Source organism: Protobothrops mucrosquamatus, unplaced genomic scaffold (genome assembly GCF_001527695.2).
Source record: "Protobothrops mucrosquamatus isolate PMUCROS unplaced genomic scaffold, P.Mucros_1.0 scaffold1237, whole genome shotgun sequence".
NCBI lineage: Eukaryota > Metazoa > Chordata > Lepidosauria > Squamata > Viperidae > Protobothrops > Protobothrops mucrosquamatus.
The window spans coordinates 134159-149950 of NW_015387444.1; the positions used below are offsets into that span (position 1 = coordinate 134159).

Sequence of the window (15792 nt, forward strand, 5' to 3'; positions counted from 1 at the left end):
CGTTCCTTTGGTTAAGAACTGCAAAGTTCTTCCTTTTTCTCTGATCGTAATCCATATGGCTGAAAGCCCTAGATGCTCATCAAAATGGCTGGCCTTTCATCCTAAAGTAGGAAGCGGAGGCACTTTTTCCCTCAGAATACCTTCCAGATGGAAGCTGTTGCAGGGAAGTGCAGATTATGATTTAAATATGCAGAAGGTCCCAGATTCAACCACTGGCAGCTGCAATTCAGTGTCTGAGAGAGCAGGTGATGCAAACAAAAATAGACGGTCTTGCTCAAGATGGACCGGTTTCCTGGACTGATCACGTAAGGGAGCTTTATATCTTTGTAATATAGCAGGATACATCTGTGCAGGCAATGGAACAGCCAATGCACATTTATCCTCGTTTCCCTAAGTTCTGTATGCCAAATAGACCCACAATGCACAAACAAAAGCAGGCAGGGAGGGAGATCCATGATGAAGAGAACCAAGGGGAAGACTCTACTTTGCTAGCTGTGATATCATCAAGATCTGCTGGAACAAACACAGTTGCCACATCCTGTGCTTCTGTCTCGAAGGATTGAAATTCCCTGCATGAAAAAAACACATCAGGAGGCAGGGAAAGTGCCATTTCTGGAGCCAAGGGTGGCAACTCCCACCTATCTCAGCAGTTGTTTTGTGTTGTTTGCCTACTTTCTTTGCTAATCACACATACAGTGCAGGAGAAGGGCATTCAGCACGCTTGCATTGTAGACATCCCCACTATAGAATTTTGCTAAAGAATATAAATGACAGAATAACAGAGTTGGAAGGGACCTTGGAGGTCTTCTATTCCAACCCCCTGCTCAAGGAGAAGACCCTATACCATTTCAGACAAGTCCAGTCTCTTCTTAAAAACCTCCAGTGTTGGAGCACTTACAACTTCTGAAGGCAACTCGTTCTCCTGATTAATTGTTCTCACTCTCAGGAAATTTCTCTTTATTTATAGGTTGGTTCTCTGCTTGATTAGTTTTCATCTGTTGCTTCTTGTCTTGCCTTCTGGGTGTTTGAAAAAAATAGGTTGACCCCCTCTTCGTTGTGGCAGCTCCTTAGATATTGGAAAACTGTTATCATGTCACCCTTTAGTCCAGGGGTTCCCAACCAGGGGTGCTCACACACCCCGGGGGAGCGAGACGATATTCCAGGGGGTGCGAAACTTGGCTTTTCAAAATTATCGTGTATATGCATAATTCATTGTCGTTGTTTCAAACTTTTGTAAGGGGTGCGAGAATATATCAGAAGTGTTCTAGGGGTACGGACTATAAAAAAGGTTGGGACCCGCTGCGCCTAGTCCTTCTTTTCATTAAACTAGACACCTCATTGTACACTTGTAAGCCTTTTAACACTAAGTAAACCAACTATTGCTGCTTGTATCCTTCCTCGTGGACTGATTAACATTTTAGATGTGAGTAGGTCAGAACATCTCCTTGGCATACAAAGGTGCCAAATCTAATGCCCAGGACTTCCAGGTATGGCTGGGAAATACAAGCTGAAAAGGGACTCTGAAAGGTGCAGTTACTGTCAAAGAAATGAGTTGAGTGAAACAATCATTTGAGTAGTTCTCGAACTCAATTCCATAAGCCAGATATAGCACTCATTCCTTTAGGACTACACTTAGCGTTCCCAAAATCTTACTACTCAAGTTCATTGGCAACCTCCCATCTCTACCCCAAAAATAACTCTGGTGTCCCCACTCTATCCCCAACACGTTTACTGCTAAAACGTGCCATTTGTAGCTAAAAAGCCAGTCAAAGAGACCATTTTCTTTTGAGGGCAAAAAAAATAAAAAGGTTGTCTGCATCTCCTCCTTTAAATTTTACTGGTCAGTTTCAGGATGAAACATCAGATTATTCATCTAGATTATTCATTTAACTCCCCCCCCAAAAAAAGCTATTCTTTCCAAAGCTACAGAACGCAGCTTTTGGTCTGCACTCTCTCTCTTTTTTTAATTTCCTTCAACAATCCTGCAGCCTCACAGAGCAATAGTTTAAGCATTTCTTGAACAGCCATATCAACAGCGTCAGTGTTTTGTCTCTTATCCTGCCCCTGATCCCAGTTTTGTGCAGCTTGGGCACAAAGGAATCTCTGTCCACGCCGAACAGAACGATGATTCAGAGTCGGTTTTCTGCTTCCCGCAGCTCAGAACAACTGGCTTGTCTCCCTTCGGCAGCAAATGGACATTTGTCTCCTGCATAATGTAACTAAGCATTGACCCAAACTTTCAAGCAGCAGAAGAAATGCCGGGTTCACGGTTAACACACTTGGAAGCTTTAACTGCCCTGTGGCAGCTGACTCTGGCAGCGTAAAATTGAAGAAAAGCCAAATTCTTGCTGACTCATCTTTAGCCATCACGTTGGCAGTTATTGGGAGGGCAGGGATAGTCCATGCACCAGATGCTATCCGCTGTCAAGAGGTGAACATCAACCACCTTCTGTTTTAAACTTAACGGAACGACTCCAGCCGTTGTCTGTGGAGGTTCTCAGTCATCCAGGTCATGGTTGTCCCAAAGGTGCTTTTTCAAAAGGCAACTGGACTTTTATTATTTTTTCTTCCCCTTCCAAGAAGCTTCTTCAATTTTTCAGTTAAACTGAAGAAGCTTCTTGGATGAGAAGCAAAGTGTCTTCAAGGAAAAACAAAGTCCAGTTGCCTTTTGAAAAAAAAGCACCTTTGGTGTGTTGAAAGAAAAGTCTTCATCCTGGTTCATCCAAGCCGGGGATAAACATGGCAACCGCTTTGGGAAGAAGGTTGTAGTTTATTGGAGAGGAGAGCCAGACAGGAAGATGGTTCTGCCAGCAAGAGAAGTGAAAAAAAAAGGGCTGAGCACATGTAGGGAGTGGGTTTTTATACCCTCAGGAGCCTTTTGTTTGGAGTTGTTCCTGTGGCGTGAACTTTGACCTGAGTCCGAGTGTGCATTTCTGGTTTTCTGATGGTGGTGGGTCAATCTTATTATGTCCAAAGGTCATATCCTGCTTCCCTGGGGCTGATGACTCTTAAGAGTTTGGATGGGGTATGTAGATTTTAGGTCTTTTGTCTTCTTAATATTCTAGCTCCCTGGATTTACATCTGCATCTCTATAGAGCTGGTTTCTGCTTGGGGAAGGGAGACCTGGGGCTATTAAGAAAAACTGGGCATGCTTTCCTGTGTTTTTAAGATCCTTTGAGGAAATATATTTTTCTGCCCTTTTAATATTTCCTTCTCTGGGGGGGCTGACTTCCCACAGGTGCTCCAGCCATTTGTAGCAATTGGTCTCCATCTGGATGTTGTTTTGTTTGTTTGATGGCATTTATAGCACTTCTGAGCTGTCCCGCCCAACACCCCACCCCCACCCCCCGAAAAATGAGATTCACAAGTTACAGGTAGCCCTAGAATTACGAAAAGTTGCTTAGCAACCCTTTGAAGTTCCAATGGATCTACTTGGAGGAGGGGGTTACTTACGACTTGGATTAAAAGCTCTGATGGTCATCACCACCCCCTGCAATCACTCTGGGCATTTGGCAGCCAGGCCACATTTACAGCCCTTTGCAGCATCCTGCAGTCACATGACCCGTGTTTTTAGGATGGTTTTGCTGAAAAAACTGGCCTTTATTTCTGGTTTTCGGCAAAACTGGTCCATAGCCAATCATGGGTTGGCTTAAAGACTGTGGCGTTTGCTTAACCACCACTACCCCCCCCAAAAAAAGGTCACATGACCAACCCTCTTTATGACCATCACCAATTCCAATTGCGGTGGGCAGGCTCCATTATGGTCGTAACTTGAGGACTACCTGTATAGGCAATACATACTGTAGATGCATATGCTTCTTTTTAAGAGCTCTGATATTTCATGGTCTATTAGCCGTATAAATGGATGCAAATAATATTGCAACCTTAACGATAAACATAGAACTCTTTGACTTCTGAGGTCCTGCCAGTTGCTACTAATAGCAGATGAGCAGGGTGCAAATATAAGTAGACAAACATGTGTTTTGTTCCAGCCACTTCCGGCTTTGTTTTGTTAGTTTGCTTTCCCACCACGAACCGCAGGGTTTGTGGATAGAGTGGAACTAGGAGCAGACCTGGTGTAAACAGTAGCAATAGATTGCTACTTTGCAGTCATGAGCAACTGCGTTTACAATATAGAGGTAGCCCTGGACTTATGACCACAATTGAGCTCAAACCTTCTGTTGTTAAGCAAGGCGTTTGTTAAGGGAGTTTTGCCCCATTTTACTAACTTTCAAACCGTTCAGTCCTAGAGGAGATCAACCCTGACTGCTCTTTAGACGGCCAGATCCTGAAGTTGAAACTCAAGTATTTTGGCCACCTAATGAGAAGGAAGGAGTCACTGGAGAAGGGCCTAATGCTGGGAAAGATTGAGGGCAATAGAAGAAGGGGACGACAGAGAAGGAGGTGGCTGGATGGAGTCACTGAAGCAGTAGGCGTGAGCTTAAATGGACTCCAGAAGATGGTAGAGGACAGGAAGGCCTGGAGGAAGGTTGTCCATGGGGTCGCAATGGGTCGGACATGATTTCGCAATTAACAACAACACTAACTTTCTTGCCACAGTTAAATAAATCACTCTAAGACAGTTGTTAAGCGAATCTGGCTTCACCGTTGACTTCACTTGCCAGGTCACCAAAGGGGATCACGTGACCCTGGGACACTTCAACCATCACGAATACATGCCGGTTGCCCAACTTTCGAATTGTGATCACATGACCGTGGGGATGCTGAAATGGTTGTAAGTGTGGAAAATGGCCGTTGAGTCATTTCTTTCAGTGCCGTTGTAACCGCCAAGGGTCACTAAACAGGATCACCTGTACTATAAACTCTCGTGAGCTGTAGTTCCTCTGGTTCTCCCTTTGCTTAGCGGTGATTTATCCCTTTGATTCTGTTTCCTGACTCAGGAGTCTGCCCCAGGAAAGGAAAGGGTCTGACAACTTTTCCTTTCTATTGTATATCTAGCCTTTATATTTACAATATCGCAGTCCGAAAACATGTTCTCCGGCATTTTTTTTTATAAGATCCATTATGATGGTTCCTGTACAATTTGCCTATAAACTTGATTTTATTCGTGAGCAATTGCTCTGAGAATTGGGATTAAATAAGGCAAAATGCATATGGAATAATAATAGAAGTCGAAATAAATCAGGGATCATCTTTCCCATGCTGAGTGCGTGCTATTACTAAACTGAGGAACACATTCTCCTTTTTTTTTTTTCTAAAAATACACAAATGTCTAATAGGATGTTTAAACCCACAATGGATCGTAATGCTGTCATTATAGGAAAACTGTAATCCATTCAGCAATATTTGCCATCGGGGGGAAATAGCTATTGAAGGCAGGGTGGGACTGGATATATATTTTAGTGATTTTCCATGACAGATGGCAAAAATCGTCAGTTACTGGAACAAAACGTTTTTGCCAGGATTATAAAAACTTCGGGCTAGCTGGTACCTCCTAGCATATAAAACAAAGCTTTCAAAGGCAAAAACGAAAACCCACAATCTAAATGCGGCAACTTCCAAAGAAACTCTTGTTTCCAACTTTAGCAGCATGGCAACAACAAGAAAAAGTTTTGCAATACCGAGTTCCAAAAAACAAGAACCGTCCTCATACATCAGGCGAATTGGAAGTGTGCACTGATGGTTATTAAAATTGTTCCATTTTTTTTTCCCCGCAGCAAACTTCGGCATCAAGCACAAAGTGAAAGATTTGGATACAAAGAGGTAAATGAGCAATTTGAGTCATTTTCCTTTATTTTATTTTTTTTTCCTTTCAAGAGAAAGGCTTTGTTTACAAGCGGGTGAAGGAAGCAGCCTAAATGTCACCTTCTTGGCATAATGTAAGAGTTCTGTTTGTAATTTTGAGATGCAAAAACCACTGCGTATTTGTCTTTAAAAACATCTGGCTGTTCTGACCTTCCTCATGCAGTTGGTGCCTGGGATTGGTTTATTTGCTTGTTTATTTATGTTCTGCCTTTATTATTTTTATAAATAACTCAAGGTGGCAGACACTCACAATATTCCTCCCTTCTTCTGTTTTCCCCACAACAACATCTGAAAAAGAGAGTCGCCCAAATTCACCCAGCTGGCTTTCTTGATTAAGACAAGGCTAGAATTCACAGTCTCCTAGTGATTGGCCCAAAGTTACCCAGCTGACTTTCGCACCTAAGGCAAGACTAGAACTCAGACTGGCATAGATGGCTTCACGCTCATCCTATGAGTTTCTGAAACATGCCCATCTAGGCTTCACTCTAGAGCAGGGGTCTTCAAACTTGGCCCTTTTATGACTTGTGGACTTCAACTCCCAGAATTCCTCAGCCAGGCATTCTGGGAGTTGAAGTCCACAAGTCATAAAAGGGCCAAGTTTGAAGACCCCTGCTCTAGACCATGACAGCTATATACCCATCAGCATGAAGCCATCTATATCAGCCTGATGTTATGGAGTTGCATATATACAGACTTATCCTGCAAGACATATCAAAGTACATGAACTCTGGTGGAATAAGCCAAGAAACCCTACTTGAATAAACCCAAGTTTCTCAGAGCTCCTGATTGTAACTCTGCATCCGTGTTAAGATATTAAATGGAAGCACTAAGCTGAAGAAGACTCCTGCGAGTCCCCTGGACTGCAAGGCGATCAAACCGGTCAGTCCTAGAGGAGATCAACCTGACTGCTTTTTAGAAGGCCAGATCCTGAAGTTGAAACTCAAGTACTGTGGCCACCTAATGAGAAGGAAGGACTCACTGGAGAAGAGCCTAATGCTGGGAAAGATTGAGGGCAAGAGAACAAGGGAACGACAGAGAATGAGGTGGCTGGATGGAGTCACTGAAGCAGGAGGTGTGAGCTGAAATGGACTCCAGAAGATGGTGGAGGACAGGAAGGCCTGGAGGAACGTTGTCCATGGGGTCGCAATGGGTCGGACACGACTTCACAAATAACAACAACAAAGCCCTGCCATTCAATTGCCGTCTAATCTATCATATGTAGGAAACGCTAAAGCTTTTGCAGACTACCTGTTACAAAAAAGGGAGTATGTTCACATTTAGAAACTCAGGCTACATAGTCAGGATCTCTTTAGCATGGTCTCTTTTTCCCCCACCCCCCACCCCCAATCATCTGCTTTCCAGACACAGTGGGATTACAACTCCTGGAATTATGAAATTGATATTGACTGTGCAGAAATGATTAAACACCGTTTAATATTTAGAACGTCGATAAAATGATCTTGCTAGCTTAGGACAAGAAATCTCACGCATCCTTTTTGCGAAGGGGCAATAGTCCTGCAACCAGCTGTGCTGCAAAACAGAGCCTGAAGAACCATGAATTTCAAACAACGCGAGGACAAGATCAAAATCATGGACTCTGCTGGAGAGAGGGCAGGAAGGCTTGAGAAGTGAGAAACTCTACTAATACAAATAATGCAAATATAAAGAATTGTATCGCCTGGGCCGGATCTTCCCGGCTCGGAAAGTCTGCCTGCGGTTGTGCTGCGGTTTCTGCATCAACCAAAACTGTTGCGGTTTAGCAGCTGCCGCTGTTTGTCTTTGCAATTTTCAACAGGATTAGCTGTTTTTGGTCATTCAGCACCCGTGCTCTGATCCTAATCTAGTGCCTTCCTTCCTTTCAGGTGGTTTTGAAAGGTGATGCCAGAAAGCTAAACTTACATGGGGTGAGTAAACCCACCGATGAGCCAAAAGAGTTGATTTCTCAGCAATAATGAAAGCAAGACGTCCTTTCATGTATTTACAGTTCAAACACATACAGGTGTGGTTATGCAAATATATGTCTGCAGGAGAGAGCTTTGTTGTGAGTTAGCTCCTGGATTCTGTCCTGGTCGTGCAATTTTTTTTTTAATAAATGAGATTAGGAGAGAGAAGGGATGTTCAGCAAATCTGCAGATGGCCCCAAACTGGGGACAATTGTTAACTTCTCGGAAAAACAGGTTCAAAAAGATTTTAATAGGGTTTAATTTTGAGTCCTTTCCAGCAAAATGTAGTTCAGTGATGAGGAGAAATGTATGGCACCGCACTTAAAATAGGAAAAAAAAAATGAGATGTGCAGGTACCTGGCTCAACACAACCACATCTATGGCCGTCTGCAGCATGCAGGGTGAGGTGAAAAGCATTTTACAACAGTTGTGCTGAAAACTAGCACACACTTCCAGTTTTTTTTTGTGGGGGGGGGGAATGCACAATAGCAAACAATGGGTTTCCTTAATGACCATGGAATTCATGCTTACAACTGCCCCATTCGCTTAACAATGCAAAAAAAACATAGTAAAAGGGTAGTAATCTTTTACTACTGTTGTGACTTACAACCATAATGAGCAGGTTCCATTAAGTCCAAACTCGAGGACTATCTATGCAGTGAGATCCATATAAGGAGAACATTCCTGAGAGCTATTAAGCAACAATAGGTCCAGCATCATGGAATCCTGGGTGTTCCATCACCCTGGTTTTGAAACAATAGTTGGACAGACATTTCTCGGAAGATAGTCTGAAAATTTCTGACCTGGACAGAGAGTTGGACTAGAAGACCTTCAAAACCGCTTCCAATGATACGATTCTTATCACTCCATTTAGTGACCAGCTAACAAAGCAAAATCCACAGCAGAAAAAAAAAGAAGACGAAACCCAACATGCCAACATAATTGACAGTATGAGCCGTGGTGGCGCAGTGGGTAAAATGCAGTATTGCAGGCTAACTCTGCCGACTGCCAGCAGTTCAATTCTCACCGGCTCAAGGTTGACTCAGCCTTCCATCCTTCCGAGGTCGGTAAAATGAGGAGCCAGATTGTTGGGAGGCAACAGGCTGACTCTGTAAACCACTTAGAGAGGGCTTTAAAGCACTGTGAAGTGGTATATAAATCTAAGTGCTATTGGTATAGTTGAGTGGAGAATTGTATGTAGTTGAGAGAATTGACAAAAAAAAGATCACACTTTGGCATCTCTGGCTTAAAAGATCAGAAAGCTCAGGGTCAGGCAGATTATACCCAGGTTATATGTGTTATTCCTTTACAAGATATCTGCTCTCCCCACCAAAGAGAGTCTGTTGCAAGAAACATAGGTTATCTGAACAGCCTGTTTAATCCAGTTATTGAATTAACCTATTTTCTAGCCTTTCCCAATACATTCCTCTAATAGAATACACCGAATTGCAAAAATCATAAATCAAGGTTAACACTAATCAGGCTTAAGTGTTGTACAAATACAGCTACTGCTTCTTCGCCTGAAAAGATTAGGTAAACACAGAGGCCGCAAAGGATTCTGAACCCAGGGTTGTTGTTTTTTCTGAACTCCGAAACTGAATGCCTTTTATTGTCTTTCCCCCCCAAAAAAAAGATCTTCTGATGACCCATAAAAGCAGGATAATTTAGGAGGTTAGAGATTCATATTATTACCACTACTGTTGAAATCAGAAATCTTCAACAATCTACTGCAAATTACTTTAGATTTAATCAACCTTTGAGATGGTAAATGGTAGGGAAAATCTTTTCCAGAAACTTGTCAAGAATTGTTGTATGCTGGAATCCACTAGCCTTCTCCAACTGATCCATGTTGGAATTGCCATGTCCAGAATACCCAACCAACATGACCAAACTAGTTGGACATTCTAGATATGCAGAACCCATAAACATTAAACTGGGAAAGGTTGGGTTAGATAATGCTGACCCATAATCGAATACGATAGAAAACAATTTCCTAGGACTATTTGGGCTATAACAGATGTTCTCCAAGATCTATACAACCCCACATTCTCAGAAGGTTTTATAGACTGCAAAGATAGTTTCTGGACTGTGGAAGACACATTTGTAGATTGGTGCTATTGAATAAGCCCAGATAAATGCTGACCTGCCTTGATAGCCAAGGAACATTGAACCGTGAGCTAAGTAATTTTGCATCCAGCAAATCACGATTAGAAGCAAATGACTCGGCAGAACATTGCCTCTTGATAACCCTACTATTCCAAGGTTTTCCTTCTGCTTCCCACAAAAGTATTGATATGTTCCCCCCTCCCCAAAAAAAATCAGCCATAGTTTGCTGTGGAATCTACAACAGGTAAGCATGCGTAATTCCTGCTTTGAGGGGTCTTCAGTACTTTCTGAGCCTAATTGTTTTCTTGCGCACATTTCATTACTCAAACTAAGTAACATCATCAGTGCTAGTCTGTTATGACTAGTGTTGATGATGTTACCTAGTTTGGGTAATGAAATGTCCACAAGAAAACCACCAAGCTGAGAGAGCACCAACGACCCCTCCTTCCAGCCCTGAGCTACAGATATTCTCCTTTATTGATTCCTGCTTTGTGATGTTTGCCCGTTCTCCCCTCTTTCTCCCGCAGCAGACTTGTGCCGTCTGCCTGGAAGACTTTAAAGTGAAAGATGAACTGGGAGTGTTGCCATGCCAACATGCCTTCCACAGAAAGTGAGTAGATGCCAAGGACAGCCCCAAAAAGCTGCTTTGTGCCTCTCATCTTGGCAACCAGCCACGGTATTCATTCAGCATCCGCCATGCCCGTGGTGGAGAGAAGAGGGGGTGGGCGCCCGGGATGATAAAGAGGGAGGCTATTTGTTGTATTTTGAGATATTTGAGCCAAGGGACAGCAAATGGGGAAGGAGATTAAGCACAGACCTGAATTAAATGGATAAAAACCGATCAGACCTAATTCATCACACTCAGGAATTGTGCCAGGTTGCTGTAGCCAAAAGCCTGAAGCAAACACTTGATGCCAAGAACATCTAGGCCTAGGCCTATTTTGTCTTCAGAGTTCATTTGAATTGGGGGGGAGGCATTTGGACTCAGCTCCAAAGTAGGAAGGATGGACGAGTTGGATCGTGGAAGAAGAAAAAAATGTTCTTCTTAAGGCAGGGGTAAACCATTAATTTTCCAAGGAGCTGTATAAGGAACTGGGACTGTTGTGGAGGGATGATCCAATAGGGCTGGGGGAAGGTGCATTAGGTACGCATGCACGTACATACATAAATTAAAACAAAAAACAAAGCAGCAGTATCCTTCAAAATAAAAGCAATCCACACGGGCCAGGCAGGGGGAGTCAAAGGGCCAGATGTGGTCCGAGGGACATAAAATGCCCAGATCTGTTCTAAGAGAATACAAATCTGCATTTTCTGTTTCAGGACAGGTTCGTGTTTTGCGTGTATCCAGCAGATCCAATTTAGAACCCATATTTTTAGGGTGAAATGTCTATGGAGATTCTCAGTCATCCAGGTCATGATTATCCCAAAGGGTGCTTTTTCAAAAGGGCAACTGGACGTTTTGCTTCTCATCCAACAAACTCCTTCAGTTCTGGCTGAATGGTGGAGAATGGAAGGATTTATATTCCTTGCAATCACCTGGTCGTCTGAGAGTCATTAAGGCTACTTGGAGGTTTATCTGTGCCCTCAGGGTCACAGATTTAAGGTGAAATAATCCAGTTTTGTTTTGTTTTTTTAATTTGGTGTCCCACGTCTTCTCCATAACAGAACTCAAAGTGACCCAGGCGGATGTTTCCCATCTTAGCACATACCAGACTCAAACATGCTTAGCTTTAATTACTAGCAAGATCAGATGTTCTCCTTGATATCCAGGATACTGACAACAGCAGCTGGGGAAGGGGCTCTTCAGTTCACCCTCGTCTGAAACCAGCATGGATGGCTGTTGCTTTCAGCTTACGTGGTTTCACGTGGAAGTCCAGATATGGAAGATTTAACCGGAGCATGTCCACCTACTATAATAAATCTTGCTCCTGTCTCTTTTGTTAAAAGGAACAGAACGTTGGGTAATTGCTGGACTAAAAGTAGGTTGAGAGTGAGTTACAAATTCATTTTAGGGTTTGCCTTCCTTCCTTCCTTCCACATCCATCTTATAACCAAGTCTGGACGGCTCCCAATCAAAAGTAAAAACTTTATAAAAACCATAACAAAACTTTAAAATTAAACACATTAAAAACAACGAAAATCTGGTGCCAAGCCATATCAGGAAATTAAGTAAAGCTGCTGCAAATTAAAAAAAAACACAAGAAAAAAATACTCTATAAATACAGTGCTCTCATAATTTAGCCTTTCAGACAAAATAACGTAATGTTAATGTGTCACCAAGAGCAATATGTCTTTGGGATGGTAGGAGCACTTTGATAGGCTGTGGCCCAAGGTCAGTTAGCCCAGGTAAGTGTAAAATTGGGAAGGGATGCTGATCAGAAAGATGCTGCTGCTATAGGGTCTTCTCGGAATGTTAGTTAAGCTAATAATATTTTCAAATTATACCTCCCCGTCTCTTTACACTCCTACCCCCACTTGGGCTGCAGGTGCCTTGTGAAGTGGCTAGAAGTTCGATGTGTTTGTCCCATGTGCAATAAACCTATAGCGGGTCCCTCAGAGCCTCACCAGAACATTGGGATTCTCCTGGATGAACTAGTGTGACCATCTTCCTGCCCACATTTCCCCACAAAGAGCCTTTACTGATTATTGCCTTGGGATTGTGGGCTTCAACAGTCTGAGACGGTTTCCAAGTGGATGTTCATCTTAACCTTCTTAGAAGGCAGCATGGACCATTCCAAGTGCCAAGGTGGAAAGCAAGCTGGCCTTGTTCTCCATCTACCATCTGGGAGCCATTTCTGGGGAAGACCGATCAGAACTGCGGGGGAATCTCTGTTTGGGATGACTAACCAACTGAAGGACTCGAAGCAAGAAAGTCTGAACTTTCCCAGGATGACTCTGGTGAACAATTGAACTTCAGCGCCAAGCGTCCACAACTGGTTGTTGTGATGCCAACTGTGAGATCAAAGTCTTCCCTTTGTGTAGGGCTTGCTGGTCCGAATCCACAGATGGCGATATAGCCTCTCTGATTTCTAATGAGCCCTTTCTTTTTATAGTAAGTCAGCTCCTGCCATTTGGGCTGTCTCGATTTCTGCTCCTTAGGGATCCCTTCTGCAATTTGAAAACAAGAGCTATTGCTGGCTTCGGCTAGGCCCTTCTCTGCAAAATCTACAGTGTTTACATAAGACTTAAGCAGAAAGCCTCCCACGGGCTGCAGAAGGAGCACCAGTTCAGCTATACACCACCGACCCAGCAGAGCTGAAAAAGAGCCCACTTCTTTTCTCCAATATTGTGGAGAAAGGGAGCCACTTTGTGGCATTTGGGTCACCCTAGAGGTGGCCAGCTGACGAAGACAGGGGCATGAAAAGGGAGAGAGATCAACCCTCCTCTTAGATTTCAGAAGATGAGTGAGATTATTTTCGTAAGTGGCCTTTTAACTTTCTTTTTGCCTATTCTGTCCTTGTATAGAAAAATTAAAAAAAAATACTTTCTCTGAAACCGGACTTTTTTTTTTTGTCCTCTTTTGATTATGTGTTTGCAACATGAGTAATCCACTTAGCAGGAAGGAGGGCTGAAGGCAACATGGTAGATTAAAGGGTTGTGGAAGCATTGTGTAAACATCCCCCCCACATGCATACACAAACGTGAATGTACCTATTAGGGATATGCATAACTTGAGGTATGATACCAAGAAGATACTCTGGAGCATATGAAGGTGAGAACATAGCTATGCACACAACTTTAATACCCGTCCATCCCCACAGGTAGAAGTGAAGCTCAGCTCTCAACATTTCCTACCTGAAACTCTGGGAAGGTACTACAATTCTGACTATATTTGCATAACACAGTGACAAACTAAACACATTTTAGCCTAGGATGTTTTGCAAATTCAACCTGTGATGGGGTTTTTTTTTAATTTAATGTAATGTACAGAAAATTGGATTAACGGACTAAACTAAGGTTATGTTAATCTTGTTTTACAAACACAGCTGTTTTCCTTTAGTTGAGATCAACATCTCTGTGGGCACTGGGAGTCAGGCAACATATAAATTTGAAGAAACAAACAAACTTTCATTTTTCTTGTCAAGAACGCAAAGGGGGTTGATCACTGCTGCTGCCTAGAAATTTTTTGAGATTTTCAATTAAAGTACTACCCCCTTTAACATCCATGAAGGTGAGTTAAATGTTGTAGTCAGTCATGACTACAAATTTGATCCATGAGAGAACAATACAAGAAATGAACATAGGGGAAAAATGTCTTACAGACTTGGTAACAGAAATTGGAATACAAATGCTTAGGCACTAAAACTTAATGGAAGAACAAACTATGAGAATACATCCAGTGACACAGCATAGGTCATGAAATTCCCCAAAACAATATTTTTTTAGAAAAAAAAGGTACAGAAGTGGATGAAAGAAAAATCAAAACGATAGGCTAGGGATATATTCGATTATATGTATAAAGGAGAAGAAAAATAGAAAATTCAGGACTATAAATTACAGATCTAGATGCTCTTCAAGAGTTGCTTCATCTGAACTTGGGATCTTCAGCAAAACCTTAATAATAAAAAAAAGTCTGCTTAATACTGTGTTAAACTTTAAACTGTAGGGGCCAGTTCTGTTTTACTCTAGATATTATACTGTATTGTTAAAAAAAAACACCTAAAAGACATTATATGAACATGAAACGCAGACACCTCAAACAGGAAGCATGGTGAAGACCGGATGTGACCGTCTTTAAATGAAACATGGAGACAGAAATTCTGATATACACACATACGTACATACTCAGGATCACAGGCGCAGAACCAGAGGCCGTATATCTTGAACTGCATTATCCTGTGTATTGGGACAAGGGAATTGCTTTGTAACTGTTACATTTGTACTGGGTGTTCTGTGCAGAACAATGAACTTGGCAAAAGTTATTCTCTCCTGTTATCCTCCCCAAAACTTCAGATAGATTTGATTGATCAATATCCCCTCACAAAATATCAGCCCCTTGTGATGGCTAGAAAGCCTAATGCAGATAATATCAGGTCTTCCACACTTCTTTTGCCTAAATGTAGGTGCTTTTCTTTCATTACCAGTGGCGCTTAAGTCTCCGTGTCGCCGTAAGTTTTTGTTGTTTAAAAGGATTTGTATAAATACAAACGACTCATATAAAGATACCCAGTCATTTCCAGATTAAGCCACATTTCCGTTGGTGACAGCTTGGATTTACTGGGTCCTATTGCACCCATTGTGCTCAGAGAAGCCACAGCAGCCAAAAAAAAATCAACCAATTCACACACTAAAGAAACAATATGAAGATGGACACAACCACAAGCACCAATAATCAACTAATTCACACGCTAAAAGAAACAATATGGACACAAGGACTAACAATCAACTAATTCACACACTAAAACAAGCAATATGAAGATGGACACAAGCACCAACAATCAACTAATTCACACGCTAAAAAACTATGAAGATGGACACAAGCACCAACAATCAACTAATTCCCACGCTAAAAAACAATATGAAGATGGATACAAGCACCAACAATCAACTAATTCCCACGCTAAAAAACAATATGAAGATGGACACAAGCACCAACTAATTCGCACGCTAAAAAACAATATGAAGACAGGCACAAGCAACAACAATCAACTAATTCACAGGCTAAGAGCAACAATACGAAGATGAATACAAGCAACAGTCAACTAATTCACACTAAACAACATGAAGCTGAGCACAATCACAAAATATCAACTGACTCACAGGCTACAATACTAACACAACCCTATCTCACAAGTGGAAACGCTCCCTAGGTTCCGGTCAGATGGGTTCTGTGCCCCGTCGTAACATTCGGGACGGCACATCTCACGCATGCGCATGAACACCCCACTCATCACATGGAAGAACCTGAAGGATCGAAGAAAGACCGCCGGAAGCCGCGCTAGCAAAGCCACGCCGACGGCTTCCAGGTTATGATGAA

At 42.4% G+C, this 15792-nt stretch overlaps 1 protein-coding gene and 1 non-coding gene across 2 annotated transcripts in view; one reads left to right on the forward strand and one right to left on the reverse strand.

Moving 5' to 3' along the window:
* The window catches only part of RNF122 (ring finger protein 122), a 29020-nt gene extending 15825 nt beyond the window's left edge, over positions 1 to 13195 (forward strand). The window contains exons 3-6 of the mRNA XM_015821048.1: positions 5679 to 5724; positions 7629 to 7670; positions 10343 to 10425; positions 12302 to 13195. Of these exons, the coding sequence (XP_015676534.1) occupies positions 5679 to 5724; positions 7629 to 7670; positions 10343 to 10425; positions 12302 to 12416 (286 nt within the window). The 3' untranslated portion in view covers positions 12417 to 13195. The remainder of the gene's footprint in view (positions 1 to 5678; positions 5725 to 7628; positions 7671 to 10342; positions 10426 to 12301) is intronic.
* Positions 13196 to 15630: 2435 nt separating this feature from the next.
* Positions 15631 to 15728, reverse strand: LOC114922891. Its single transcript, XR_003810516.1, has one exon. It is a non-coding gene; the product is annotated as a small nucleolar RNA U13 (small nucleolar RNA).
* Positions 15729 to 15792: the final 64 nt, after the last annotated feature.